The 25,261-nt window shown below is 47.1% G+C and overlaps 1 protein-coding gene across 2 annotated transcripts in view; it reads left to right on the forward strand.

Annotated features, from left to right (window-relative positions):
• The window catches only part of LOC147894296 (binding protein), a 254,131-nt gene that overhangs the window by 122,227 nt on the left and 106,643 nt on the right, over window positions 1-25,261 (forward strand). For both annotated transcript variants that reach the window (XM_087384649.1, XM_087384650.1), the window contains exons 11-19: window positions 91-424; window positions 916-1,383; window positions 1,525-1,686; window positions 1,971-2,120; window positions 3,617-3,772; window positions 3,894-3,935; window positions 4,035-4,379; window positions 4,542-4,736; window positions 5,702-5,862. In XM_087384649.1, coding sequence (XP_087240775.1) covers window positions 91-424; window positions 916-1,383; window positions 1,525-1,686; window positions 1,971-2,120; window positions 3,617-3,772; window positions 3,894-3,935; window positions 4,035-4,379; window positions 4,542-4,736; window positions 5,702-5,862 — 2,013 coding nt within the window. The remainder of the gene's footprint in view (window positions 1-90; window positions 425-915; window positions 1,384-1,524; window positions 1,687-1,970; window positions 2,121-3,616; window positions 3,773-3,893; window positions 3,936-4,034; window positions 4,380-4,541; window positions 4,737-5,701; window positions 5,863-25,261) is intronic.

A 25,261-nucleotide genomic window follows, 5' to 3' on the forward strand; every position in this document is an offset into this window, starting at 1 on the left:
GGATTGATATTGCACATAACTGCAATGGCGAAAGGGCCCTGTGAAGCTCTGATAATTCGTTTTTATTACTCTTTTGTTTTTGTGATGCAGAGCATGTTCCACGACTTTGCAACATTATGTGCTTTATGTCTTTAAGAAATTGCTGGCATTTTCACCTACAGTGCTTTCTCTTTTTCGTGACGAGGGAGTTTGGGAGGTCATGTTTTCAGAGTTCTTCTTTTATTTTGAGATAAGATCCGAAGCATCCATCTTACAAAGAAGACGTGATAGCATCGACAAGCATGGTTCTGGAGCATCTGTCACTGGGGCTGATTCAGATTATGCAAGGCACATTCAAGACACTATTGATTCTGAGCCTCTACGGCTGGAGGTTATTTCTTTTGTAGAGCTTGCTGCAACAAGCAACACCAATCATGACAATGTGGTAAGGCCCTTTTTCATTACCCATTTGGTAGTTACTGCATACATCTACAAAGTTGTTTTTGTATTGAAACTCTTAGAGTGGTGTCTAATTATGTCTCGAATGTTAAATGAATCTGCAATGGAAGTTGTGATGTGTTATACATCCTTAAGCAGTGATCGATGCATCATCACAATCAAAGTTGAATACCACCCAGAGTGAGGGCCCCTCTGCACATTTTTGGGTCTCAACATCTTGGTATTTTAGTGTTTCTATATTTCATGTAAAAGTTGAAGTATCGAGAATGTTACTTTGACCATCTTCTGAAGATTATAATAAATTATATTCATTATGTAGGTATACGGATTAAGAAGTCTCATTTGAGAGTAAACTTTATTGAATCAAACTGTACACAGGGTCCTTTTGTATCTAGTTTCACTGATGTGCCTTGTGTTTTTTTGGGAGGGTTTGGAAAGCTTGTGCCTAATCAAGTTGTTGTTGTCTGGTCTGGATAGCCAGAATGCCGTGCTCTTATGGAGGCTCTTGAGCAGTGTGCACAGATTCCAAGTGTTTCTACAATGATTGTAAAGAGCTTGCACCGAATTCTACAGCTGGCTGCAGAACAAACTGTCAGTGCATTTGCACAATCGAATGCACTAGTATTACTATCTGAAGTGATGAATATACAGCTGCAGGCCTTTAGTAAGGTTGTGGATGAGAAATTGCGTTCAAGTGGAAATCAGCTAGTCACAGATGGTTGTAAGGGAGAGGACAAACTTAGCTGGCAGTTTCTTGCTGTTAGAGAAACTTGGAAGCACTCTAGGGAAGCTGTCTTTGATCTCTTTGCTGAGTATTTGCTGACATCAGAGGAAGCACGGATTGTTTTTTTGCATAGTACCAAGGCATTGCAAGTACTTTTCAATTTGTTAAGGGACCAAGAATCACGGAAGTTTGCTTTACGGCATATTCTGGACCTGATGAAGGTTTGCCACAGAGTCTAGTTTTGTTGTTTGTCTGCTACTTTTGACCTTAATCTGCATGCCAGTCCATCAGGTGGTAAGTGTGAAAACCAGGATTGTTGACTTGTGATTTTGGTTAAATCTTGCCCTTTTTCCCTTGCATAGCTACCTCCGACATCGGAAGCTGACCAAGAAGCTAAGTTGGAACTTTGCATCAAGTACCTGGAAACCCTCTCTCAGTCGAGTCTTGAGGGAGTCTCAAAGGATATAGACTTCTGTATAGAGTTACTCAGTGGAATACGGGAGATTATTCTGACAGATCCTGTGGTAAGCTGTTCATGTTATTAATTACTTTTTCTTTGGCATCATATTCTATGTTCTTTTAACAAACGTGGTTCTAAAATTGATCTATTATAATTTATGAATGTCTTAAATTGCCAAGCCGGTAAAAACATGCCAAATGTGTGTTTATTAGAAGAATTACATGGTTGAGCCTTATCTTTATCAAGCTGCATAGAATTTGTGCTTACTTGCAGTCTTGCCCTAGCTTATTTCTGGTCTCTTCTTACCCTTGCTCTCATTTTCCCTTTTCCACCCTTCGTTTTTTGCAGTATTACCAAGCTCTTTTTCGAGAAGGGGAGTGCTTTGTTCATATTGTTTCTTTGCTGAATGAGAACTTATCTGAGGAAGATGGAAAACTTTTGAGCTTAAGTGTCATCCAAACGCTGATCTGTCTTCTTGCTGGCAACGGAGCTTCCAAGGTACTTGCTGCTTTCCAAGGTTTAAGTCAATGCTCTGACTAGGTTTGATGACATTTTGTGGTATTCGTTAATTATTTTAACATGCCTTTCAACGTGAACTTTCTGTGTATATATTGTTATAGGGAGGGGTTACATGATTTTCTCCACTAAAGGGGAACCCATCCCAGATGGCCAAAACCACATGCTTCCACTGAATCTCTCAATGTGGACAATCATCCTAGATTCTAGAATCCCCATGGGCACTAATTGTGCCGTCTTTTTAGCAAACTTTTATCTTTTCACTTATGAATTTGAGTTTATGCAACGTCTTATTTCTATCAATACATGCCCTATCATTTTACATAAGCTTAGCCAAGTTAGGCGTTTTATAGATGACTTATTTGTACCAAATGTTCCGAACTTTCAAGACTTTATGTACAAAGACACTAGTGCTTTTGGAGAAGGAATCTATCCTCGTGACTCTTGTGAACTGAACTGCACTTCAAGAGGGGATTCTTGTGTTTTCTTAGACTTTTGCAGTCTACCATAGGATTAGAGGTTGATGTATGCTTGTGCTTTCTAAGTTAGAAATGTATTTTTGCCTCTTTGTAGTAAACGATACGTAAGTGTAAAGGGCCATTTAGCTTTTTATCTTTTAAATAAGAGTGAGAGTGAGAGAGAGAGAGAGAGCGATATTCCAGTTTTTTTGAAGATTTTTTTTCTTGACTTGCTTGTTTATTTTTGCTTAGTCTCCAGCTTCCTTTCCTCTTTATTTCTTGTTTTCTTTCTCTTTTGTTTATTTGACGTATTTTAGTAAGCACTGGGTTTGCCCAAGAGACTCCGTGGGTCTTTAGAAACCTAGTATAGCTGCTTATGCTTGGGCACTGATGACGACATAAGTGTTGCTTTGCTTGCTATGTATGTATTCCTTTTGTTTTTCATAAAAGTTTTTGTTTACCTCTTTTTTTCTTCTCTTTCCTTTTCTCTTTTATTTTCTGTGTAGATTTTTGATCTTTAGAACAACAAAAAATCTAAATTTGTATGATTGGACTTATTCTAGTCTTACAAAGGTATATAATTAAATAAATGAAAGACTCTTCAATTATGATCAAATAAATGGTGAATTGGAACTTTGACTTGTAGTATTTACAACTTGGTGACATATGAACTAGTACAACATGAAAATGGCAAGAAGACTCTTACACATGTAGAGTGTCAGAAAAGTAGCGGAATTTCTTCTCCCATACATTGCCTCTTGGAATTCTTTTATGTGGGGATTAGCCGTATTTGAACAGGGTGCATGATCAATAATTGGTTGATACTTGGATGGTATGGAGGGTGGATTCAGTTCAGTTGTCTGTAAATAAGCAAGATGTGACAAAAAAAGGCGAGATGTCACTTAAATCTATCTATACTATGTTATTTCATATTTGTTTGTACATAAGCTTGAAGTTGTAGGTCTTCACTGTATTATCCCCCTGCAGAGCTGGAGTTGTTAACACAGAACTTTGTAACAGGCTGCTTTTAGGAGCCTTGTTGGTGCAGGATATGCTACATTGCAAACTTTGCTCATGAGCAGCCATCAAAGATCTGGGACAGAGGATTTATTAAACGCTCTGTTAGATGTGTTAGTTGATGGAAGCTTTAATGTACCTGCAAATATGGTCATACAGGTAAACTTTTACATTTCCTATGGCCCTATCGTTATACCACATTATGCAGTGCTCATCCAGAATCATCTTTTCACATTTGTCTAGCTGATTCGTTGGAGGTATATGGCCATCTTAAATGCAGAATGAAGATGCTATCACGCTTTTTTTCAACATACTACGTCAGGTATGCTCCTCTCATACCTGAATGAGAATTCTTTTGAATATTCTTATACAAGTACACGTATGTGATGTGTCTATATTTGCTTGGTTGAGTGAATAGCAGTGCTGTGAGAGTTTACAGTCTTTTGGGCTGCTTACCTTCCATCGGATTGTAGAGGAATCAACAGCAAACAGGACTGCATGTGTCAAAGCTGGTTTGCTCAGCTTGCTCTTAGATTGGTTTGACATGGAGCCTGATTACGACTTGATTACAAAGCTAGCTATATTGATAGAGGCTTTAGGACGACATAGTATTACTGGGAAGAACATGCGAAGGATTTTCTTTCTTTTGCGAAATGCCAATCAAGCATCAAAGGCAAGGCACAGGAAGATTCTTTTGAGTGTGGTTCAAGGGATGCTGAGAGAAGAGGGGCCAGCTGTTTTTTTTGAGTTAAGTGGTAAAGACTCGGTAAGTAGCTCATGTCCCAAAGCTTTGTTTTTAATAGGTGCACAGATTCTCTTTTCAAACAGTACTGAATAGTCTCTTCACTTTTTAAAGCTGGACATTAGGTCGACGATCCTTTCAGTCATGATCTTCTTGGTGTAATCGAGTACCTTCTTGCCACATCAGGGAATCATGATGACAAGTTCTCTACGTTGGCCTAGTGTTCGAGGCTTCACTTTGTCATGCTGGATACGAGTGGAGAAATTTCCTGCTCTGGAGGATCCAAATGCTAGTCAAAGCCTGATGGGGCTGTTTACTTTTTTGACAGAAAGTGGAAAAGGGTACAGTTCACTTATTGGAAAGGATAAAATGGTGGTGGAGGTCTGATACACATACCATAGTCATCTGTGTGACTGAAGTCCTTTTTTCTCCACAGTGTTGTGTATGTGTAATGATTGTGTTTAAGGGTAAGAAAATACTATTTCTAAAGCTAGGTTAAAGCTTGTAAGGATGTATATTTTGAGTCGTCTGATTTGTTGAAAGCGAATGAGGGCCATGTGCAAATTCTTGTTTGGCATAGAATATAGGAGCAAAACGCATTGTCAATGGCGTTGCAATACATAGATACACTTACCATGAAGAATCGTAGTAGCTACCATCTCAATATCAGTTTTGTAGTATATTTATCATCATGTGGTACAGAATGTCAATGTTCTAAACCTATTTATCATGTTCTAGAGGATGCCAATCTTCTAAAAGTATTTATCATGTTCCACAGAATGTCAAATCTTCTTGTAGTATGATCCTACTAAGAGCTCCAATCTCACATTTGTGCCCAACCTTAGATGGCAGCACTTGCAATGCACTCTATCTTTTATACAGTAGATGAACTTCCGAGATACCACCTTAAGTCTACAATCAACCCTCTTCTGCACTTCTCTTTCATGCTGAACCTGTTTATGTCTTGTTTTTGGCATTTGTATTGTCGCTCTTCCTTGTACTCTCGACTCGATCTGTATAACATGCTTTATTGGGACTGAATATGGTAGTACCATGGTATCGACTATTAAATGCCAGTAAAATGATTTATGCTTTTGTTTTGGTGATATATATTTCTAATGCCATCCTACTTACAATCTGGTGCTATGATACCCGAACTGATCTACATTAAGAATCTCAATTGTGATAGAGGAGTTTGCATTCCCATTTCTCTCTTGCATGTTCTGGCATCCTAATAAATTCTCACTGAGTCTATTATTATTGTGATAATTTTTGGTCTGCAGTTGTGCATGTTTTTCATATTGGGCCCCTTGTGTTGATTTTCATAAGATTGTGTATCGTGACAGAGTACAAGCCACAAAACGCAATTGGCCATCTTAAATGTGCAACTTCAGCCCAAGCGCTGGTATCTCGTTTGCATTACTCATTCCACAGGAAGGGCATTATCTGGTGGGAGCATCCTAAAGGTTTACGTGGATGGATCTCTTGTAGCTAGTGCGAAACTAAGGTTTGTTTTACTTTTTTGAAAATCAAGTTCCCAAATTGGTGAGATTGGTTACTTTACGCCTGCTTTGCAGAACAGTTGAGTGTAAACTGGGGGGTGATATTTGGCACGAGCTTAGGTGAGGAAATTAAGCTTGCTAAGTTCCACAGCTTGCAGGATGACAAATTTGGAGATATGCAATATTGAATTGTAAGAGCAGATTGCTTCCAGGCACTCTTAATATGAGCCATCGAAGGCTGTCCATGTTAATCAATGTGTTTTCATTTCTTAAATGAGACTCTCCCATTTCCAATTTTCTTCCGAGGTCTACAAACATTGTCTGTCTTCAGCTTATGCTTGATTTGTCTATTGGGGAGGGGGCTTAGAAGTAGTGTTGCAGATTACCTTTTGGGCTGACCTTAACTTGAGGTCCCCCTCCAGCCATTGCCCCATCTTTTAGACTGTCTCCTCGAGTCCCACCTAAGCCCTGCTATTGGATACACTGGGATTGCCAACTTTCAGTGCCCAAGATAATTTAAGTATGTTGAAGCAAAAAGTGCGGTCATAGAGTCACTCAGGTATTATATACTATATTGAGGTTTATGCTTTTGAATCTCCCTTCATGTTCAGTTGTGGTAGTACAGTGCACAACATCTCATGCACCAAAGCAATTTGATCTATTAAAAATAACGGTGTTCTCATTTTTGGAAACTGTGTAAATGTTTGCGAACCCGAGGAGGGATATGAAAGCTTCTGTTAGCCATGGATACTGGAATTGTATATGACCCCATGAGAAGAAGCCTGTGCAATGTGAGGCATTAATATCAAGAATATCAAGTTTGCGTCTCATTTGGCAGGAGACAATGGGAGGAGTGAGAAGAGGAAACATAAGAAAGAAAGTGCTCTTTTTTTTTTTTTTCCAAAGAAAGGAACCTTCTATTAATGCTTGAAAGATTTTCATACAAGACAGCAGCCCCGAAGGTGCTGAGTATGGAAAAAACTGGAAAAGGCTGAAAGAAAAACCGGCCTGTTCCAGAGAAACCCAGCTCACTGCCTAGGGGATCTCTGGAAATGGGGCTAACAGCCAAGTGGGGGGACTATACAGCCAGCGAATGCCTCGCGGAGTGAAGATGTAGAAAACACTCGCAGGCCAAGCCTTGCAGAAACGAGCATGCCTCTCGATGGTCGCCCTCGCCTTGGAGCCTGGAGTCCCGTGCTCCCAGGTGGACCATAGAGTGTAAATGATATCCTACCATATGGCAACTAGGGTAGGCATGGGTGGAACCGGGTGCTCACCCATCACAAGACTGCAGCAAGCCACCCAAATGTTCCAAGCCGTGATGCTGGCTACCACCTCCCAGACATTGTCTTCCTTAGGAGGAGGAGGAGCTAGACTGTCAGGGGGGACAGCCTCGTGGAGTGCGATCCTTTGGATGCTTTGACCCTGTATCCGGTAGGCTGGAGAGATCTCATCAATCTGAAATGCGTGTCCTCCCTCTGTCAACCAAGCCACCATCCCCCAGGTGTAGTCTCTATGAAGACTCTGCATACATGTCATGATCCTGAGGGCTCCCATCCAGATCCTCGCTGTGCTACGACAGCTCCACAAGCAATGCGGGATAGTCTCCAGGGCACCATCGGAGCAACAGTGGCACTGCCCGTCCACTCGCATCTGCTAAACCACGGTCCAATGGGCAAGTCTCCGTGGGCGGCCAGCCAGAAGAAGTAAGAGATCTTCCTCGGCCGCAAGTTGGACCACAACCGTGTCCAGAACCTGGAGTGCACATCCCGAGGCACTCTCTGGGTCACCCAATGTCTCTCCCTCGAAGGGGTCCACCTCGATGAGTCCATCTGAAGCCTTCTGCCAATCCGTGTGGTATAGGAAAAGAAGGGCACCTCATCCACTTGCTCAACTAGGCGGCCCCTGGAGGGTGAGAACCACTCTCCCGGATCCCACTGGACCTCCCTCAGCAGGGGACTACCCTCCCACAGCCAAAGGCGCCATCTAGAGGCATCCTGCTCTGAAATACTGGAAGGGTCAATGTGCCACTCCTTTCCCAAACGGCCCACCATTCTGATAATCTACCAGTGTATCCCATCAAGACTCCCATCCATCTAGGGGTCACTCTCAGTGAGTGGCTGAAGTAGGCCGCTAGGTCCCACACGGAAGAAGCCGGGGTGTGTGCTGCCGCGTTGCATCAACATCCTCAAGGGAACACCTGTACGGGAAAACTGCCCCAACCATCTGCTGTCTCTCCAAACGTGAAGTCCATCCCACTAGGACTCCGGAATGGCTAAGTCAATCTCGCCCATCCGCTGCCCTGCCCCTGGCAGATGCTCTAGGGCATCAAGCCTCACCACTGTCTCCATAGGTAGTCTACTTCAACGGCCAAAGGACCCTGCTGGACCACTGTCCCACTGTGCCCAACCAATGTGAGTCTGCTATCCGAGCATACGGCCCTCCTGATCTCTGATCTCTGGGTGCCACATAAGGGGCTAGCGCTCAAACTCCTCTTTGCATCTGGGCGGAGCACGGATGAGACCCCCTGCCAGTCTCTGCCATACCCTGTGAAGACTCCTCATCAAGGGGGAGCCCTTCCCTGTAAGGAGGTCTCTGAGAAGATCCATCGATGTGAAGGCTGCCAATGTCCCCCAGTATGTGGGGTGTTCTCAGAAGCCCTTGCTGTAAGAGGAGCTTCCAAGGCTCTGCACCTGGGGTGAGGCCACGGACCACCAACTTGCCCAGAAGGGCCTTGCTCTGCATCTCCGGATCAATGACTCCCAAGCCTCCCATTGCCTGCTGCATGATCCCTGTTCTGCCAAGCTACTCGGTCCCTAGTGTTCCTCGTGCCATCTGAACCTGCCCAAAGGACGTTCCATACCAACCGTCAAAGCTGCCCAATGCAACGTCTGTGAAAGCACCAGCAGGAGGTGATATACTAGGCCATGGCAAGAAGGACCTGGTTTGCCACTAAGGCGCGACGTGTTAAGGAGAGTTTGGCCGAGCTCCAATAGAGAAGCTTGCGGCGAACACTCTCAAGGACCAGGGCAATCTGCTGCTCTGCTGTAATGTCAACTGGCATTCGAGGTATCTCGCTGTCTGGCCCCGCGGTATCCATCTGAAGCCAAAGTCACTCCCCCACTCTCGAATCTCCCGTGTCTCCTCAAAGCCTGTGAAGAAACCTATAGATTTCGTCTAGTTGATCCGTGCCCCCGAGGCCTCACAATAAATAGCCAGGGCACCCCTGACTCTGTCCAGACTCGCTTTGGTGCCCTCAACATACAAGGCCGTGTTGTCTGCAAACTCCGAGTCAAGTAGCTCCTCCTATCTGATTGGGAGCTTCAACCCTGTGAGACCTGCCACCTGTGATCTCAAATGGTAGCCCAAAGCCTCCGCCACAAACAAGAAGAGGAAGGGAGCAAGTGGGCAGCCCTGGCGGACTGAGCGAGAGAGAGGAAAGGCCTCACCTATGTGTCCTCCGATAAGCATTTAGCTAGAGCTCCCTTCATATAGCGCTGAAACTCCTTTGACCCATCTATCTGAGAAACCCAATCTCCTCATAGTGCCCTCCAAGAAAGACCACTCCACCCTGTCGTAGGCCTTCTCAAAGTCCAAGAGAAGGACGGCCAACGGCTGTGACTCCTCTCTGGACCAATCCACTGCCTTCCAGAATGTGAAGATGTTGTCCAGGAGGCTACGCTCCTGGACAAACCCAGTCTGTGTGTCATGGATGGTGTCGGTAAGATGGGACCGTAACCGCAAACTCAAGACTTTGGCGAGGATTTTGTATGCAATATCAAGGAGAGTGATTGGCCTCCACTGTCGGATGTTTGGCCTATCTCCCCCTTTCGAGATCAAACAAATCCACCCCCTGCTCAAAGAGTGAGGGAGAAGGCCTGTGTCAAAAATCTCCTGGCAAGCTAGACGGAAAGGGGTGGAGATAATCTCCCAGAAGTTCCGGAAGAGGGCCGGAGTCAAGCCATCCTCACCCGGGCACTTTTGGGTCGGCGGGAGAGCCTTGAGGGCTTCCAAGAGCTCCTCATATGTGAAAGGCTCGTCAAGTCTGCTGCATAAGTCCTGCGAGACTACTGGCGGAACTTCATCCCAAACTAGTTCTCGGGCCACAAGACCAGCTGGGGTCATCCTCTCCATCTGAAAGAGCTGGCTGTAGAAACCCGTGGTCATGTCCAAAATCCCCTGCGGGTTAGTGTGCATGATGCCTTGCGTGTCCTGGAGACGCTGTAGATGTGTGCTTGCCGATTGGGGCCCAGTGGTATGAAAGAACTGCTTCGTCATCCTCTCCCCCTGCTGCACCCATCGGGCCTGGGAGGAATGATAGGAGAACTTAGCCCGTCGCACCTCCGTGTCCTGGAGCTCGAGAGGAGCGGTCTCGAATATGTCACTAAGCCACTGAGACACTGGATCCTGCTCACTGAGCCTCTCGATGGAGGCGAGGTCTCTCCTCAAAGCCTGCTCTCGCTTATGAAGGGTACTCCTCTGCCGAAGGGCGTGAGCCTGTAGCTCTTCACTGCTCCTCTGAATCGCATTGGCCACCCACATAGCTAGCCCTCACACGGTGCTGTCTCTGATTGCTCCCAAATCCGTGCCATGACCTGCTGAATCTCCTCGTCCTGCAAGAGGTCCTCTGGAATACGGACCCCCTTCTGGGGGGAGACCTCGGTGGGGCTGATCCAAGTGAAGTATCACTGGAGAGTGGTTTGACATCGTGGTACGTGCCAAAATCCCGGTAGATTCGCCTCTGTGTAGTGCCCAGTCCCCAACATAGAAACGGTCTAGTCTCTCTAGCAATCCATCGTGTCTCCTCTGTCCAAAGGAGAAGAGAAGGCTGCCAGGTGTCCTGCTGAAATCTGGCTTTCTCCACGGGTCTCTACCACTAATCATGAAAATGAATCGCTCCCAGGTGCTACGCTCTACTGTTGGCTTCTCAGAAGAAGAGGCTCCACCCTGCTTGTCTTTCCCAAACTCCAAGTTGTTGAAGTCACCTCCAACAATCCAGAGTCTACATCCGAAAGACACTCTGACAGCCTCCTCCAAAAGGACGGGCGGTGCTGTCTGCACGCTGGGGCATACACGTTCAGGATCCCGTTCCTGAACTCTCTTGTCTGAACTCCCATCCAAACTGCCCGGAGTGAGCTCGCCCTGGTCGTAGACCTCTGGGGCCAGAGTCTGTGAGATTGAGATGCAGACTCCTCCACTCCGTCCTACCGCAGGGACCACTCCTCTAGACCTCTCCCTGGGAGAAGGTGATGGCATCGTTTGATGTCTGAAGCTGAAAACATGTGCTTCTGAATCATAAGGATGTCCACTGGCCGTCCTACCATTGCCCTCTGCAACTCCTCTTGGAGTATCAGGTACTGCGGTTGGCTACGAACACGGTCGTGGAGCTCGTGTACATTCCAACTCACTATGGTCCAGCTCATGAGGACGGGGGAGTCGGGAACAAGGCTCTTGTGTGAGTGGGTGCCTGTCCAAGAAAGACTACTTTGTGTGATTTTGCCAGGGGTTTAGAGGGCGAGTAGTCAGTATCTGTGCGTCGCCGTACTAGTGTGGATACTAGCTCAATACTGATCTTCCGTGCCCACTTCATCATGAAGGAGGCTTCCACTCCAAAGAGCTCCTTTCACTTCTGGAGGGGCTAGAATTGTGCCTGCTCCACCTTTGCCTCGAGCGGCAATCTGATAACTCTTGTCGCCAAACAACACATCGGCTCCTCGCGCGTGAAGCTCAATTGAAAGTTCACCTCCGCACCATGGGCCTACCAAAGGTCTAGTCCATGTGGCCCCATCCACTCATCCATTATGAGTGTAATCTTATTCCCCAAAATAGCATCGAACACCTCCGGGGACCATTTCTCCACCCCTGTGGAGGTAAACGAAAATCTCCAAACGGGGTGTGTTGGAGATCCCACTGCACTGATCAAGCCCCCCTTTCGGGGTTGAAGGACCATGAGCGTTACCTCCAATGGTAGAGGATAAGAGTTCAGAACCTCGAGATAGTTCCAGGCCCACAATTCTGCCCACAAGCACCTTGTTCTGGAGGGACTGAACTGCCTGCTGTATGTGTTGCTTGTGAGCTGGGGAAAGAAGAACCTTAACGGCCGTGGGATTCGAGGGTGCTGCCATAGAGCCCCTCTGGCCAGACCAAGGGTCACCACCAAGGTTTTCTTTCACCTTAACAAGTGCAAATGCTCCCGCTGCAGGGAGGAAGAAGAAAAGGGAGACAAATATTTTGCAAGTTCAAAGATTAAGCTACAAGACCCTATAGCAAGATTATGATAGGGTTGTGCATGAGCTTGCAGTGCCTTGCAGGCACGAGAGCAAGCTGAGGCCACTACAAAAATGGTCGACATGGAAAGGCATAGAAGAGAAGATGTAGAGAAGAAGTAGAGAAGCGCATCAAAAATAGGCTTGAAGATGTCACAATGGATGCGGACATCGCGGAGAAGGAGACAGGAATGATGCAAAAGCATCTTGAAGAACAAAGAGACAAAAACGAGGATCTTTACAAATGGCCTGCAACATGCAGAACACATTGAACTTTGAAAAAGACCAAATGATGGAGGAACTAAAAAGGGAGAATGCAGAAATGAGAGCGGTGATGTAGGAGCTGCGAGAGAGATTCAAGGCCAGGAAGGATGGGGCAGAGAGTAGCCATGGTGGAGAAGACAATGAGGCAGCTCTCCAAGCCAAGAAGGATGCAGAGAGCAGCCATAATGGAGAAAATTGCAGTAGCCACAATGGGGGTTGTTATCTAGAACCACTTTTGCAAGTTCAAAGATTAAGCTACAAGTCCCTAAAGCAAGATTATGATAGGGTTTTGCACGTGCTTGTAGTGCCTTGTAGACATGAGAGCAAGCTAAGGTCGCTACAAAAATGGTCGACATGGAAAGGCATAGAAGAGAAGATGTAGAGAAGAAGCAGAGAAGTGCATTAAGGAGCTCTGGGATAGGCTTGAAGATGTCACAATTGGATGGGGACATCGCGTAGAAGGAGATAGCAATGATGCAAAAGCATCTTGAAGAACAGAGAGCCAAAAAGGAGGATCTTTACAAATGGCTCTGCGGTGATGTAGGAGCTGCGAGAGAGATTCAAGGCCAGGAAGGATGGGGCAGAGAGTAGCCACGGTGGAGAAGACAGTGAGGTAGCTCTCCAAGCTAAGAAGGATGCAGAGAGCAGCCACGATGGAGCAAATTGCAGCAGCCACAATGGGGGTTGTTGTCTAGAACCACTTTTGCAAGTTCAAAGATTAAGCTACAAGACCCTACAGCAAGATTATGATAGGGTTGTGCACGAGCTTGCAGTGGCTTTTGAAAGTTTTGAAAGTAGTATGTCGTCATGAGAGAGTTCCAAACTAGAGTGGAAGTCTTGGAAATGGACCATGTTGATGCCATTGAGCAATATAGGTAGCTTCAAGAGATGCTGAGGGAATCAGATGAAGTTGTTGCATGGAGTGAGCAAAGAGTGGAGGAGATGGAGAAGAACATCCACCGCTGCCTTAGGATGAGGGAGGAATGAATCAAGAAGCAACTTCTTCATGTACAAAGTCATACTGTGGTATTGATGGCTACAATAGTTAAATTGAATGCCTATCATGTTATGCAGCAAGGCGGAGACGAGGCGGAGTGAGGGGGGGTAAGGATGGAAGAGGAAGGAGGGAGGCGAGGAGGATGGAAGGTGGAGAAGGAGGGGGGGGACGAGAAGGCGAGGAGGGAGAGAAGGCGAGGGCAAGAGGCAAAGAGGAGGTGGGAGAAGGAAGCCGGTGAGGGGGGAGGAGAGAAGGAGGCAGAGAAGGCGGAGGGGGGAGGAGGTAGGGGCGGCAAGAGGCGGTAGGAGGCAGAGAAGGCGGCGGGGGGAGGTGGTAGAGGCGGCGGAAGGAGGCGGGGAGGGGCAGCGGAAGAAAAAGCGGAGAGGGGAGGAGGAAGAAACAGCGGGGAGGGGAGGAGGAGGGGGAGTGGGGAAGCAAAGAGGAGAGGCTGGGGGGGCAGCGGGGGGAGACGAGGCGGGGGGAGGCAAGGAGGGTAGGCGAGGGGAGATGGGGAGGGGGGGGCGGAGAGGTAGCGGAGGAGGTAGAGGGAAGAGGCGGCGAGGGGGAGCGATGGCGGAGGAGGTGGGAAGGAGGAGATGTCGGGAGGGGGGCAGCGGGAGCAGCCAAGTTGCTCCCTCCACAACTTTACAACTACTTTTGAAGCACGAAAGAAAGTGCTCTTAAGGTCCACAAAGACCAAAAAGATCTATGGGAGCAATAAGTGGCATGTATATCTAAATCCCCAAAATTGGAGCTTGCAAACGTAACTATTTTCTAATTCTAACATAATATGTGCTGCATTACATCGGTTGAGACTGAGAGTCTTTAGGCCTAGATTTGAGACTGAGAGTCTTTGTGCCTAGATAATATTCTTGCATTACATCGGTTTGATATCGAGAGTCTTTAGGCCTAAATTGAATTCCGCAATAAGTGCTTTCCCTTTTCTATAAAGAGTCCTTTCGGGTAACTATGCATTGCCTGTGTTACTAAATCCCTGATTTCACATGTATCTTCTGGGACATCAGCAGGCGTGATGCCCCATAACTCCATTCATTTCCTTCCTTCACTGTGCTGTCCAATGGTCTCTGTAGCCTCCATGGCTTTGTGTATTATCATACTTGCATCGTGTTTCTCGAGCTTATTGAGGTAGACCATGTATTGGCATAGTGTTTCCACTTCAAGAGTTATCATACCAGTCTAAGCCAATAGGATGGGATAGGGTGTTTGTACCTTGACCCCCAGTTCTCCTATGAGAAAGCGTTTATATAGTAAACCTATTCTTCTCCAGTAAGTTTTAGGGAGCTCTGTTGCCCAGGCTAGGCATCCATAAAGAATTACTGTTTGCACAAGCATGGTATACAGACATTCTAATTTCCCAATTCCATAGCCTCCCTGCACTTATTTTGGGGGTTGTATAGGGCTTTCAAACCTCCCAAAATTTCTCTTTCTATGCATGCATTTCACTTGTAATTATGCTCAAATTCCAGCCGTATGCATTTGTATATGGTGATTGTGTCCTGAGGTCCTCCTTCGAATGTGAAGTCTATTTGCTTATTCCAAGTCCCGATTACCATTACTTTTGTCTTGGGTATGTTGACACGCATGCGTGAGTCTCTACAGAATTTGCCTAGTGCATCCAAATGTGCTGCATGTCCCTCTCGTAGAACACTATGTCATCTGCATAGATGAGAAATAATAGGGCATACCTTGCACCTTGGACCCCTTCTCTGCTGTGTATTCTCATCCAATCTTCCAATTCATCAATGAAAAGTTATAAAAGAGATGGCTAGAGGGATAGCGTCGCTTGACCCCATGTCGCTACTTAGGATGACCTTCTTCCTAAAGCTATTGGTGTTGTCACAAACGTGGCCAACTTCCTCTCATAAAGCCGGTATGACTACAAGTAAACTATCTTTGGATGCCAGAATGTCTGAATAACTGTTTGACTTGTATTCTCCTCCATTCTCACATTGGAGAATCTTTATGTGCTTTCAAATTTGCTTTTCCAATAAAGTTTTGAACTCTATGAATGCATTGAATGCGTTTGGTTTTTCCTAAGAAAGTAGATCCATGTCTTTTTGGGTAATCATCAATGAACGTGATGAAATTTCTCATTCAATTCTATGATGAGGACATACATAAAAATGTCACCATCCCTCTAGAGCATAAAGCCTTTGTCCAATACCCTGCAGTAGTGGACGGTGGGGCAGGAGTGATGAACATCTTGGCAAAAGAGCCCTATGAAAAATGAGGACTACCACCAATGAGGATTGCCACATTCAACATACGTCTAGCTGACTACACTAAGATGAAGCTCATCAGGGGGGGACATGGGAGAGAGATTTCAGATTTGTATATCAGTTTGGCAGGTATGCCCTCTTGCTCCTTGCCTGTATTTGTTGGTGGCTGAAGCAATGAGCATCTTTTTAAGATCTCAGGCTGACATGATTGAGTTGACACTTCCCCCGAGATAGGATGAGGAGATCTTGATATTTGCCAGATATCAGCCAAAGTGGCTGCTGGTGGAACATGGTGCTCCTTCTCTACTAGGTTGCAACACTCAATGTAGATGTTCCACGTCGTGATACTGGCTGCTGTGTCCCACACACCGTCCTCAGCCGAGATGGAGGGGTTGCCTTGTGCAGCTCAATCTAGTGAATGCTCCGAGTGTGTATTTTGTAACCTCGTCGATGTGGAAGGTATGCCTCCCTCTGTTAACCCCATGCCAAATCCCGATGAATACTTTGGTGGAACCGGATCACGATTTGAAAAGAATCCAGCCCAATTCTTCGGGTGCTCAGGCGGTTCCAAAGGCAATGTGGGATCGTCTCTAGGACACCATCCATGCAACGGTGGCAGTGCCCATCCACCCATGTCTGCTTAGTTGGGGGCGTATTTGTAGACCCCCATGGGCGATCAGCCAAAAGAAATATGAGATCTTCGGTGGTCAAAGGCTGTACTATAGCCGTGTCTTGAAACGAGCTTGGACCTTTTGGGGCACCTTTTGCCCAGTGTCTCTCTCTCTCTCAGGAGTCCAGGCCGATACCTTTATGTGAAGTCGTCGTCCAATTCGTGTCGTGTAGGAGAAAAGGACCACCTCCTTCACTCTCTCTATGTGGCCTATCCTAGATGGCCATAACCACTGTCTTGGGTCCCACTGGATCTCTTGAAGGGGATGGCCCTCCCAAAGCCAAAGGCACCATTGGGGGTCCAAGATTCCATCCATCTCTAGTCTCTCTCTGTCACTGGCTGAAGGAGTCCTCCAAGCCCTACTCTGAAGAAGATGGCTTGGTCGCTACCTCACTTGGTCATAACCCTCAGAGGGACCCCTATCCTCGAGAAATGGTCCAATCATATGCCGTTTGTCCAAGTCTGCAGTGTTGTCCTCCATGTCTCGGGGATGGTTGCGTCTCTCTCTCATTTGCAGTGCTTCTTCTCCAAGATGGGAGAGCGTCCTTTGCCTCGCCTTTGTATCTGAGGGGAGCCTACTCCATGTCCCAAAGGAGTTGGTTGGGCCGCTGTTCCACTGGTGTCTACTTACCCGAGCATATAGCCATCCTGATCTCGAACCTCCGGGTGGCAAATAAGGGGCTGACGCTCGAATTCCTCTCTATAGAGCGAGGTGGGGCCCGGATGAGTCCCCCTTCCTATCTCTACCACACCCTGAAAAGATTTTGCGTCAATGGAGATCCCTTCCCCATGAGGGGCTCTGTGATAAAAGCTAGGGGTGAGACTGCTGCCACTAATTGCCTGCATGGGGTGTGCCTATGAAGCCCCCTCTGCAAAAGGAGCTTCCAGGGCTCAGTGTCTGGAGTGAGACCACATACCGCTAGCTTGCCTAGAAGGGATCTGCTTTGCATCTCTAGATCGATGATGCCCAAGCCTCCTCGTGCTTGCCGCATGATCACTGTCTGCCAAGCAACTCATGCTCCGTGTTTCTCGTGGCATCCAAACTAGCCCAAAGGAAATTGTGCTCTAGGCACCTAATCTGCCCCATACGACCCCTATGAAAACACCCACAGGAGGCTATGTACTAGGCCATGGCTAGAAGGACCTAGTTGACCACTAGGGCCTTGCTTGCTAGGGAGAGTTTGGCCGAGCTCCAATACAGAAGCTTTTGCCAGGCAGTCTCCAGAACTGTGGCAATTTGCTGCTCTTCTAAATTGTCAATCCCTACTTGGCATCCTAGGTATCACGCGGTCTGTCTTCGTAGAATCCGTTGGAAACCAAAGACAGCCCCCAATCTCAAACCTCTTGGACCTCCTCTACTCCTCCAAAGAAGCCAATCGATTTGGTCCAGTTGATCCGAGCCCCAGAGGCCTTGTAATAAATGGCCAGGGCTCCTCTGACTTCCTTTGCTGCTGATCCCTCCACATACAGGGCCGTGTCATCTGCAAACTCTGAATTGAAAAGCTCCTTCTCCTTCTCCTTCCAGATTGAAAGCCTCATCCAATCAGTCTTGCTTATTGGGAACACAGGAAGTAACCTCACGCCTTGACTACGACGACGAGGATGAGGAAGGGGGTGAGGGGCAGCCTTATCGTATTGACCGGGAGAGAAGAGAAGGCCTCGTTTGTGTGACCACTGATAAGCACCTGGCTAGAGCTCCCTGCATAGATAGCTGCAATCCCCCGGATCCATTGGTGTGAAAAGCCCAATCTATGTGTGGTGCTCTCCAAGAAGGACCACGCAACCCTGTCATAAGTCTTCTCGAAATTCAGGAGAAGGATGGCTAGAAGCTGAAATTCCTCCCGGGCCTAGTCTACCGCCTCCCAAAAGATGAAGATGTTGTCCAGGGCTCTCTCCTGCTTCTGAAGATCGTGTCTCTGTCTAAGGGCATGAGATTGTAACTCTACGCTACTCCTCTGAATCGCCTCTGCCACCCAAGAGGCCCATTCCTCTCTGGGCCCACCCTCTAGTTGTTGCCAGATTTGTGGTACTGCCCGCTGCACCTCCTCATCCATGAGAAGGTCATCTAGAATGCGAGCCCCCTTTTGGGGGAGTCCTCTACTGGGTTGCTCTAGGTGAAGCACAGCTGGGGAGTGATCTAACATTGTGGTACTTACCAAAATTTCGGTGGGCCCCCCCCCCGCCTCCCTTGTGCAGCGCCATTCCCCATCATAGAACATGTCTAGGTGCTGTCAGCTGATAACAAAAAAAACAAGCTATCTCTACTTTAAAGGCAAGCCAACCAATTCAAACATTTATCATCTACTCTTCAATGAAGATTAAAAAAGCTGTGATCCTATTCAGAAATGAAGCTAAAAAAACAAGGGTCTCATTCAGGATCAAAATGTGATGTAACAGCCCAAGGTCTCCTTGTGTCACACACAACACAAAAGCCAAACTGTGGCTCTGCTGCAGCCCTGGGTCAGCCAAGGGTTGTCCGTGCACACAGCTGTTCGTCAGCGCAAGTGGCTGCACTTATGTCCCAATCCATGCGGCACCGTAACACGTCCATACACAACCACGAATCATACCTGAAGCAGTCCATGAGCCATCCGAACCAACCAACAAAACCAGTCCATACCAGCTCAAAAAACCAAACAGCTTGTCGTACAAGCTTACACCAGTGTGATGCACCAATCTGTGAGAGGTCCGTACGTGATCCCCCTTCCAAGCCTCTGAGCTCATGCGATCCAAGACGCCCTCTCCGCTTTCAGACCTCGAACTCCTGCGTGCATACAGTCCGTACCACACACCCAGGCGATTGCTATCCTCCTCCGATTCCTGTCTGGAATGATCTCACACAAATGCTCCACGTACCATTGCCAACTCGTCATCCAGAAGCCTCTCGCCGTTACCAAAGCTCATGAATGCCGTCAACACGTCAACGCACCAAGATAGCATTTTTTTGTCAGGTAATAATCCCATGCACAACCCATAATACCCTTTTCACCCCCCCCAAACATTTCCTTGACAAGAAAAATGCCAAGGGACGTAGCCCTTTCAAAACAACACACCCCACACATATATCATTATCCATTTTTATGTACTAGCTAACAAACCAACACCCAAACAATGGAAACCAAATACATTGGAGACCTTGGGCCCACATCACTTATGCTCATCATGTCCCTCAAGACCTTGCTAGAAACACATTATATTCATTTTTTGAAATATTTACATCCAACAACCTTGGGCGAGGTCTTGGGCCCGGGAGCTGGAAGAAGGGACCACTTGTCCTTGACATAGTTGAAGAGGCTACGTCCTGGGGAGAGCTGGTTTGCTTCTGAGGAGGGAGAGGGGGCATGGAAAGAAGCCCCCACTTCCCCCTTGCCCGTGGGCTAGGGAGCTAGCTCAGCCTTGATCTAGAACTGGGAACGGAGGAAGTTGACTAGGTGAATGGGGCTGCTGCAGCAGGAGGGCGAGCAGGAGCAGGTTGGGGAAGAGGAGGAAGGGGGCGGGTAGTGACAATAGCTCGGTGAGTGAGAGTGGGGGGGGGTTGTGGAGGAGGGAGGGAAGCGGGGGAGGACCGGCGGGGGAGGTAGAGCGAACGGGAGGTGTGTGGGCCGCTAGAGTGACATAAGCTCCATTGCAGCTCTGTTGCATAGGCGCTGTGGTCTCTAGGCTCTTGTCCCAGAAGGCGAGGGAGGTCTGACAAGGGTGATAGCAGACACTGGAGCCTCGGGGGATCCCGAATCCTGCTGCTTGTACCTTGGGCCCTGTTCGAGGATCGTCCGGAAGGTCAAAGAAAGTCTTGTCCTTTGGCGTTTGAGGGCGCTCAGAGGGGGCGCTTCCTGACTGCCCTGGGAAGTGGCCTGCCCTGGGAAGTGGCCTCACGCCCTCACTGTGACTTCTCCTTGGCTTTGGCATGCCTTCTGCGATTCCTCTCGCCCTGTCTTCTTTGCTTTTTCTTTTTCTTGTAGACTTTGGTCCACTTCGCTTTGGATGGCTCACCCAAGGGGTCTGGGACTGCTGCTGCTGTCTATGAGTGCACTAAGGTCTATCCGCCTATGGCTCCCTCTGTCGTCTCTGTTGAACCTACGGAGGGCGGGGGTAGGGCCCATCTCTAGCCCCTAGGGCAGTCCCATGCGATGTGTCGCATCTGTCGATACCGAAGGCATTGTCCAGGGAGACTTGATATTTCAGCCCTTTGCGGGAGCTTCCCACGTCTAAAGTCTAGAGGTAGATCTCCTCGGAAGAAAACTCTGGACTCTCCACCACTAGTGGGAGTCTAGGTACCCCGTCATCCACCACAATTGCAACTGTTGTGTCTGGTGTGGACTCCAACACCGTACCAAAAGTGCGACCACTGGATGAGAGGATGGCCCTATACTCTCTCGGGGGGCCCAGAAAGCAGAGCGTCACTAGAAAGTGGGTTACGCGGTGGGTCATTTTCATGTCCTCTAAGGTGAATCCATGGTACCAAGGGAAGAGATACACCAAGTGCGGGCTGAGGAAAGATATGGCTCTGCTCCACAAGGATCAGGGTAGTCTCTGACGAGTGCAACTGAAGGAGAAAGACTCCCCTTGCATTGATGGCGACGTCCTAAATGTGGTCACCTTCGAGTGCTAAGCTCGTCTAGATCCAATCATGCACTTGTCACCTTGTAGGTGTGAGGCCCACGATGTTGCCTATTACTGCTTTGTCCTACATTGATTGAACTATTTGTTTCACCTGCTGCTTATCTTTTGGGGAGAGAGGGACCTTAATGGCAATGGGATTTGAGGGTGCTGCCGTAAGAGCCCCTCTGGCCAAGCAGAATCTTCTTCTCCAAGATAAGGCAAAAAACCACCACTATGAAGAGGAAAACGGGGGCAAAGTAAAAAGGGGAAAGAAAGGACAGCCACCAGCCAAAGGGGCTGGTTGCTGAAAGGAGGAAAAAACCACTACGCCAAGGAGCAGAGAGCTGAAAAGAGGGACCTTTGAGAACTGAAAAAAGGGACAGCGAGAAAGGGGCTGTCAGGCAAAGAGAGGCGTTTGGCGACACAAGCTGCGTGTGCAGCTTTGCACAGAGAACAGCCCCCGTGGGCTGCTTGAGGACGAGCTTCACGAGCCAAGGCGCCTTTGAGGAGGCGTGGACAGCCCGTTGGCTGACTTGCAGCCCCCACGCAAGGGGAGGCCTCCAAAGAAGGCCCATATGCTGCCCTGAAGCTCCTGTTGCCAACGCGGGCTGGCAGGGAGGTTGATGGTGAAAGAAAAGGCCACCCCAAGGTGCACCTTGTCTCAGAAATGGGGGCTGAGGCTGCTGCTACACAGCCCAAGGCAATGGCAGGTGGGGTGTTGGAAGAGGTGGCCAACATGAAGGAAAAGAGGCGGAAGGATGGTGAGGTGAGGAGGAGAGGCTAGGGGAGCTGAGGTGGAAGGATACGAAGGAGGAGGCAGCGATGGCGCGGGAGCTTAAGGCAATGGTAGGTGGGGTGTTGGAAGAGGCGGCCAACATGAAGGAAAAGAGGTGGAAAGATGGCGAGGTGAGGAGGAGAGGCCAGGGGAGCTGAGGTGCAAGGAGACGAAGGAGGAGGCAATGATGGCGCGGGAGCTCAAGGCTCACATTAACACCATTTCACGTTTTCACAAGAAAGGGGATCCCATGAACCTGGAGCACTACATGATTATCATGATTGGGCATGTCATGTCCAAGATCTATGTATCACTACTTGATAGCGAGGTCAATCAATTCGCAGAGATGTAGGGGCTTAGAGTAGAGGGGCAGGCTGGGTTTTGACGTGACCACGTGACCATGGATCACATACTCACACTCAAGTGTATCATTGAGGAGGCATAAACCCTCGTGCGAAAGATCATGAGGGTTTATGCATTGAATTCATTGCATATGGGATTGATATCCTAGCCCTGATCTCAGTGAAGCTGTTTGTCTTGGCTTTCCACGCACCTAAGCCATTAACACCATTTCACCTTTTCACAAGAAAGGGGATCCCATGAACCCGGAGCACTACATGATTATCATGATTGGGCATGTCATGTCCAAGATCTACGTATTAGTACTTGATATCGAGGTCAATCGATTTGCAGAGATGTAGGGGCTTAGAGCAGAGGGGCAGGCCGGGTTTCGACGTGACCACGTGACCATGGATCACATACTCACACTCAAGTGTATCATCGAGGAGGCAAGGGCATGGAAGCAAAGGGTCTATTGTTGCTTTGTGGATTTTCGCAAAGCCTTTGATACGGTACCAAGGGCCCGCCTCATTAAATGATTGTAGGAGCTGGTTTATGACCAGGAGATCATTTGGGCTGTCATGGCACTTTGCAAGAGAGTCTAAGGCACAATCTGGATAGGAGCTAGATGGATAGAAAGAAAGAAAGAAAGAAAGAAAGAAAGGCTATTGTAGGCCATTCTATGGGCTATCCATAGGTGCCACTCATTCCTTGGTATGTGCCTTGTAGGCCTAGTTATAGGCAGTTAGGACACTTGGTATAGTTAGTACATGTATGACCAGGAGATCATTTGGGCTGTCATGGCACTTTACAAGAGAGTCTAAGGCAAAGTCTGGACAGGAGCTAGATGGACAGAAAGAAAGAAAGAAAGAAAGAAAGAAAGAAAGGCTATTGTAGGCCATTCTATGGGCTATCCATAAGTGCCACTCATTCCTTGGTATGTGCCTTGTAGGCCTAGTTATAGGCAGTTAGGACACTTGGTACAGTTAGTACATGTACCAGTTAGGACACTTAGTCCACCTAGGACACCTTGTCCTAGGGTTTTGTTATATTAGCATCTCTTTTTTGCTTCCATTGCCTTGTCAAGATGTGCTAAAAGAAGGAAAGCCAAAGATTAGTAGCTATACGTGAGACAACATTAGGATCTAAGTGTAAAACCCTGTTAGAGGCAATAATTTTTAATATTTTCTCTATCATGTCTCGGGCCAACACTGAGAAGAAGTGTTTATTGACTCTGAATTCGAAAAGACTCCCGTGCATGAAGACATACACCGCTCTTTGCTCCAACAAAACCTGTTGATGGGCTCTTGCTGCAGCAAGGTGCTCCTGAACGCAAGCGTTTGCAGGCGTTTCTGCTATTCCCTCTATAAGGCTGCTAACTGTTGTTGGAGGCCAATCTCGTTTTGAGAATCTCAGGTCTTCTAGTACTAGCAATGGTATGATAGAAATTGCTCTTGCCACACGTGAAGATGGCACTCCACCATGCACGAGACACCCACCACCAAATCTGTAATACATTCTCTGTGAGGTCCTCTTCTACATACAAAGCATTTGTGTTAAAACTTTAAGCGGACCAAGCTAAAACTGAATGAAGATCAGAGACACGATATCACAAAGCAACACATAGTTATTATTCTTCACAAAGAGAATAGAAGTCACATAGATGTCTCACACACTCATGTACAAGACCTAAATAGGCAAATGGAGAATTCCACTTGACCTTGACTGACTCCAAGTGTCACATGCAAGGAGGTACTTACAATTACTTGCCGCATAGTACCCAGATGTGTCACAGCCTAGCACATGACTAGAACCTTAGACACCCACTCCACTTAGGTGCTTGACCCTAAGGAACCACTAAGACTCACCAAGAATACAGTGCTGCCTAGGTAAAGAGAATGTGTAATTCTGAACTTACCAAGAACAAATTGCCCATTGAGGTGAGCCGATTTCTATTTGTTTTGGAGATTCACAAGATCACCACATCTCATAAAGAAACTGATCAGTTGAAGTCTTGCTCGTACAAACATATGGTTCTCAATTTGAATCTATTCTCCAGTCCATTGGTAGCGTTGACATAGATTAGAGCTGAATAGAGCCACTGATAGGCATCACATAGTTGTCAAGCTGCACAATTGTCACGGATGTCTCGTAGGTGTTCTCCACGTCGAAAGCACTACCCAGCAATAGAAATCTTGAGTAGAAATGGAGTTGGAACAAAATACAATACACATGTCTCATAAACATGAGGTATTCAACATGAACAGTAATCTGCCAATTTGGAAGGTATTTCCACAGAGAAGAGAACAGCTAAGTTGCAGGTCATGAACATTGAACATTAACGGGAAATTACTTTTCCCAGATTGTAGGTACAAGAGCAAGGGGCTGCCAACGTTCCGAAATGGTATCATGAAGGAAAAGAAAGAAGGTTGCCAATATGCAGGCCTTCAAAGTTGAAATCTGAAGGTTCAGGCTGGAAATATCTGCCGGAATCTGCTCTTCGTTAAAAGCCTCAATCGTTCTACTGCACCACACCAGTTTCTTCATCCTGTCCTCTAAACAATACTATAGATCTGTCCATTCCCCTGCTTGTAGCGCACTTAAACTTTACAAACAATTGATCAGAGTGGAGGAAGTAATCGTAGCGCAGACACGGATAAGTTATATACGTTTTTCAATCAAAAACAGATTTTGGATTTCACTATGATATAGGCAGCTTTATGAGTAGAGAAACATCAGCTTGTTAGGATTTGATCATGATTCACTTAGTTGCAACAATAATGCCACTAAGGTGCAACAATACCCATAGGAATCACTGAGGTATTGTTTTTGTCGTTGTCGCGTCACACAGAGCAAGGACCCAAGCCAAATATGAACTAGTCCAGCAATTTATACGAGAAAGAAAGTTCCCTAGTTGTAGAAAGCACCCTTTGATTGCAGTTCTTCACAAAGATGATGCACCTCTTCTCAGAGCTTCAAGAATAGCTTATAGCAGTATTAGGAGAAGGAACATTTGTTCACACTAAGAATCTTCTAGCCATGAGAAAAACCACCCTAAGCTCATGAGCATCCAGGTGCTTAAAAATCTTTGCTTCTAGAGAGAACGAGCTTTCATGTTTGAGATCCTTTAAAAGTCATAGACGAAAGAGACAAAGCGAGATTTCGACCCACTCCTGAGCATCCACCTCTATAAACCAGAAAACTTTTGGCCCTTGAAACTATATCAAATGTACAGTAGAAGGGTGAACCAAGGG

The sequence above is a fragment of the Dipteris shenzhenensis genome, chromosome 14, assembly GCF_047967505.1.
Source record: "Dipteris shenzhenensis isolate YYH24624 ecotype China chromosome 14, Dip_SZ_1.0, whole genome shotgun sequence".
Classification (NCBI taxonomy): Eukaryota; Viridiplantae; Streptophyta; class Polypodiopsida; order Gleicheniales; family Dipteridaceae; genus Dipteris; species Dipteris shenzhenensis.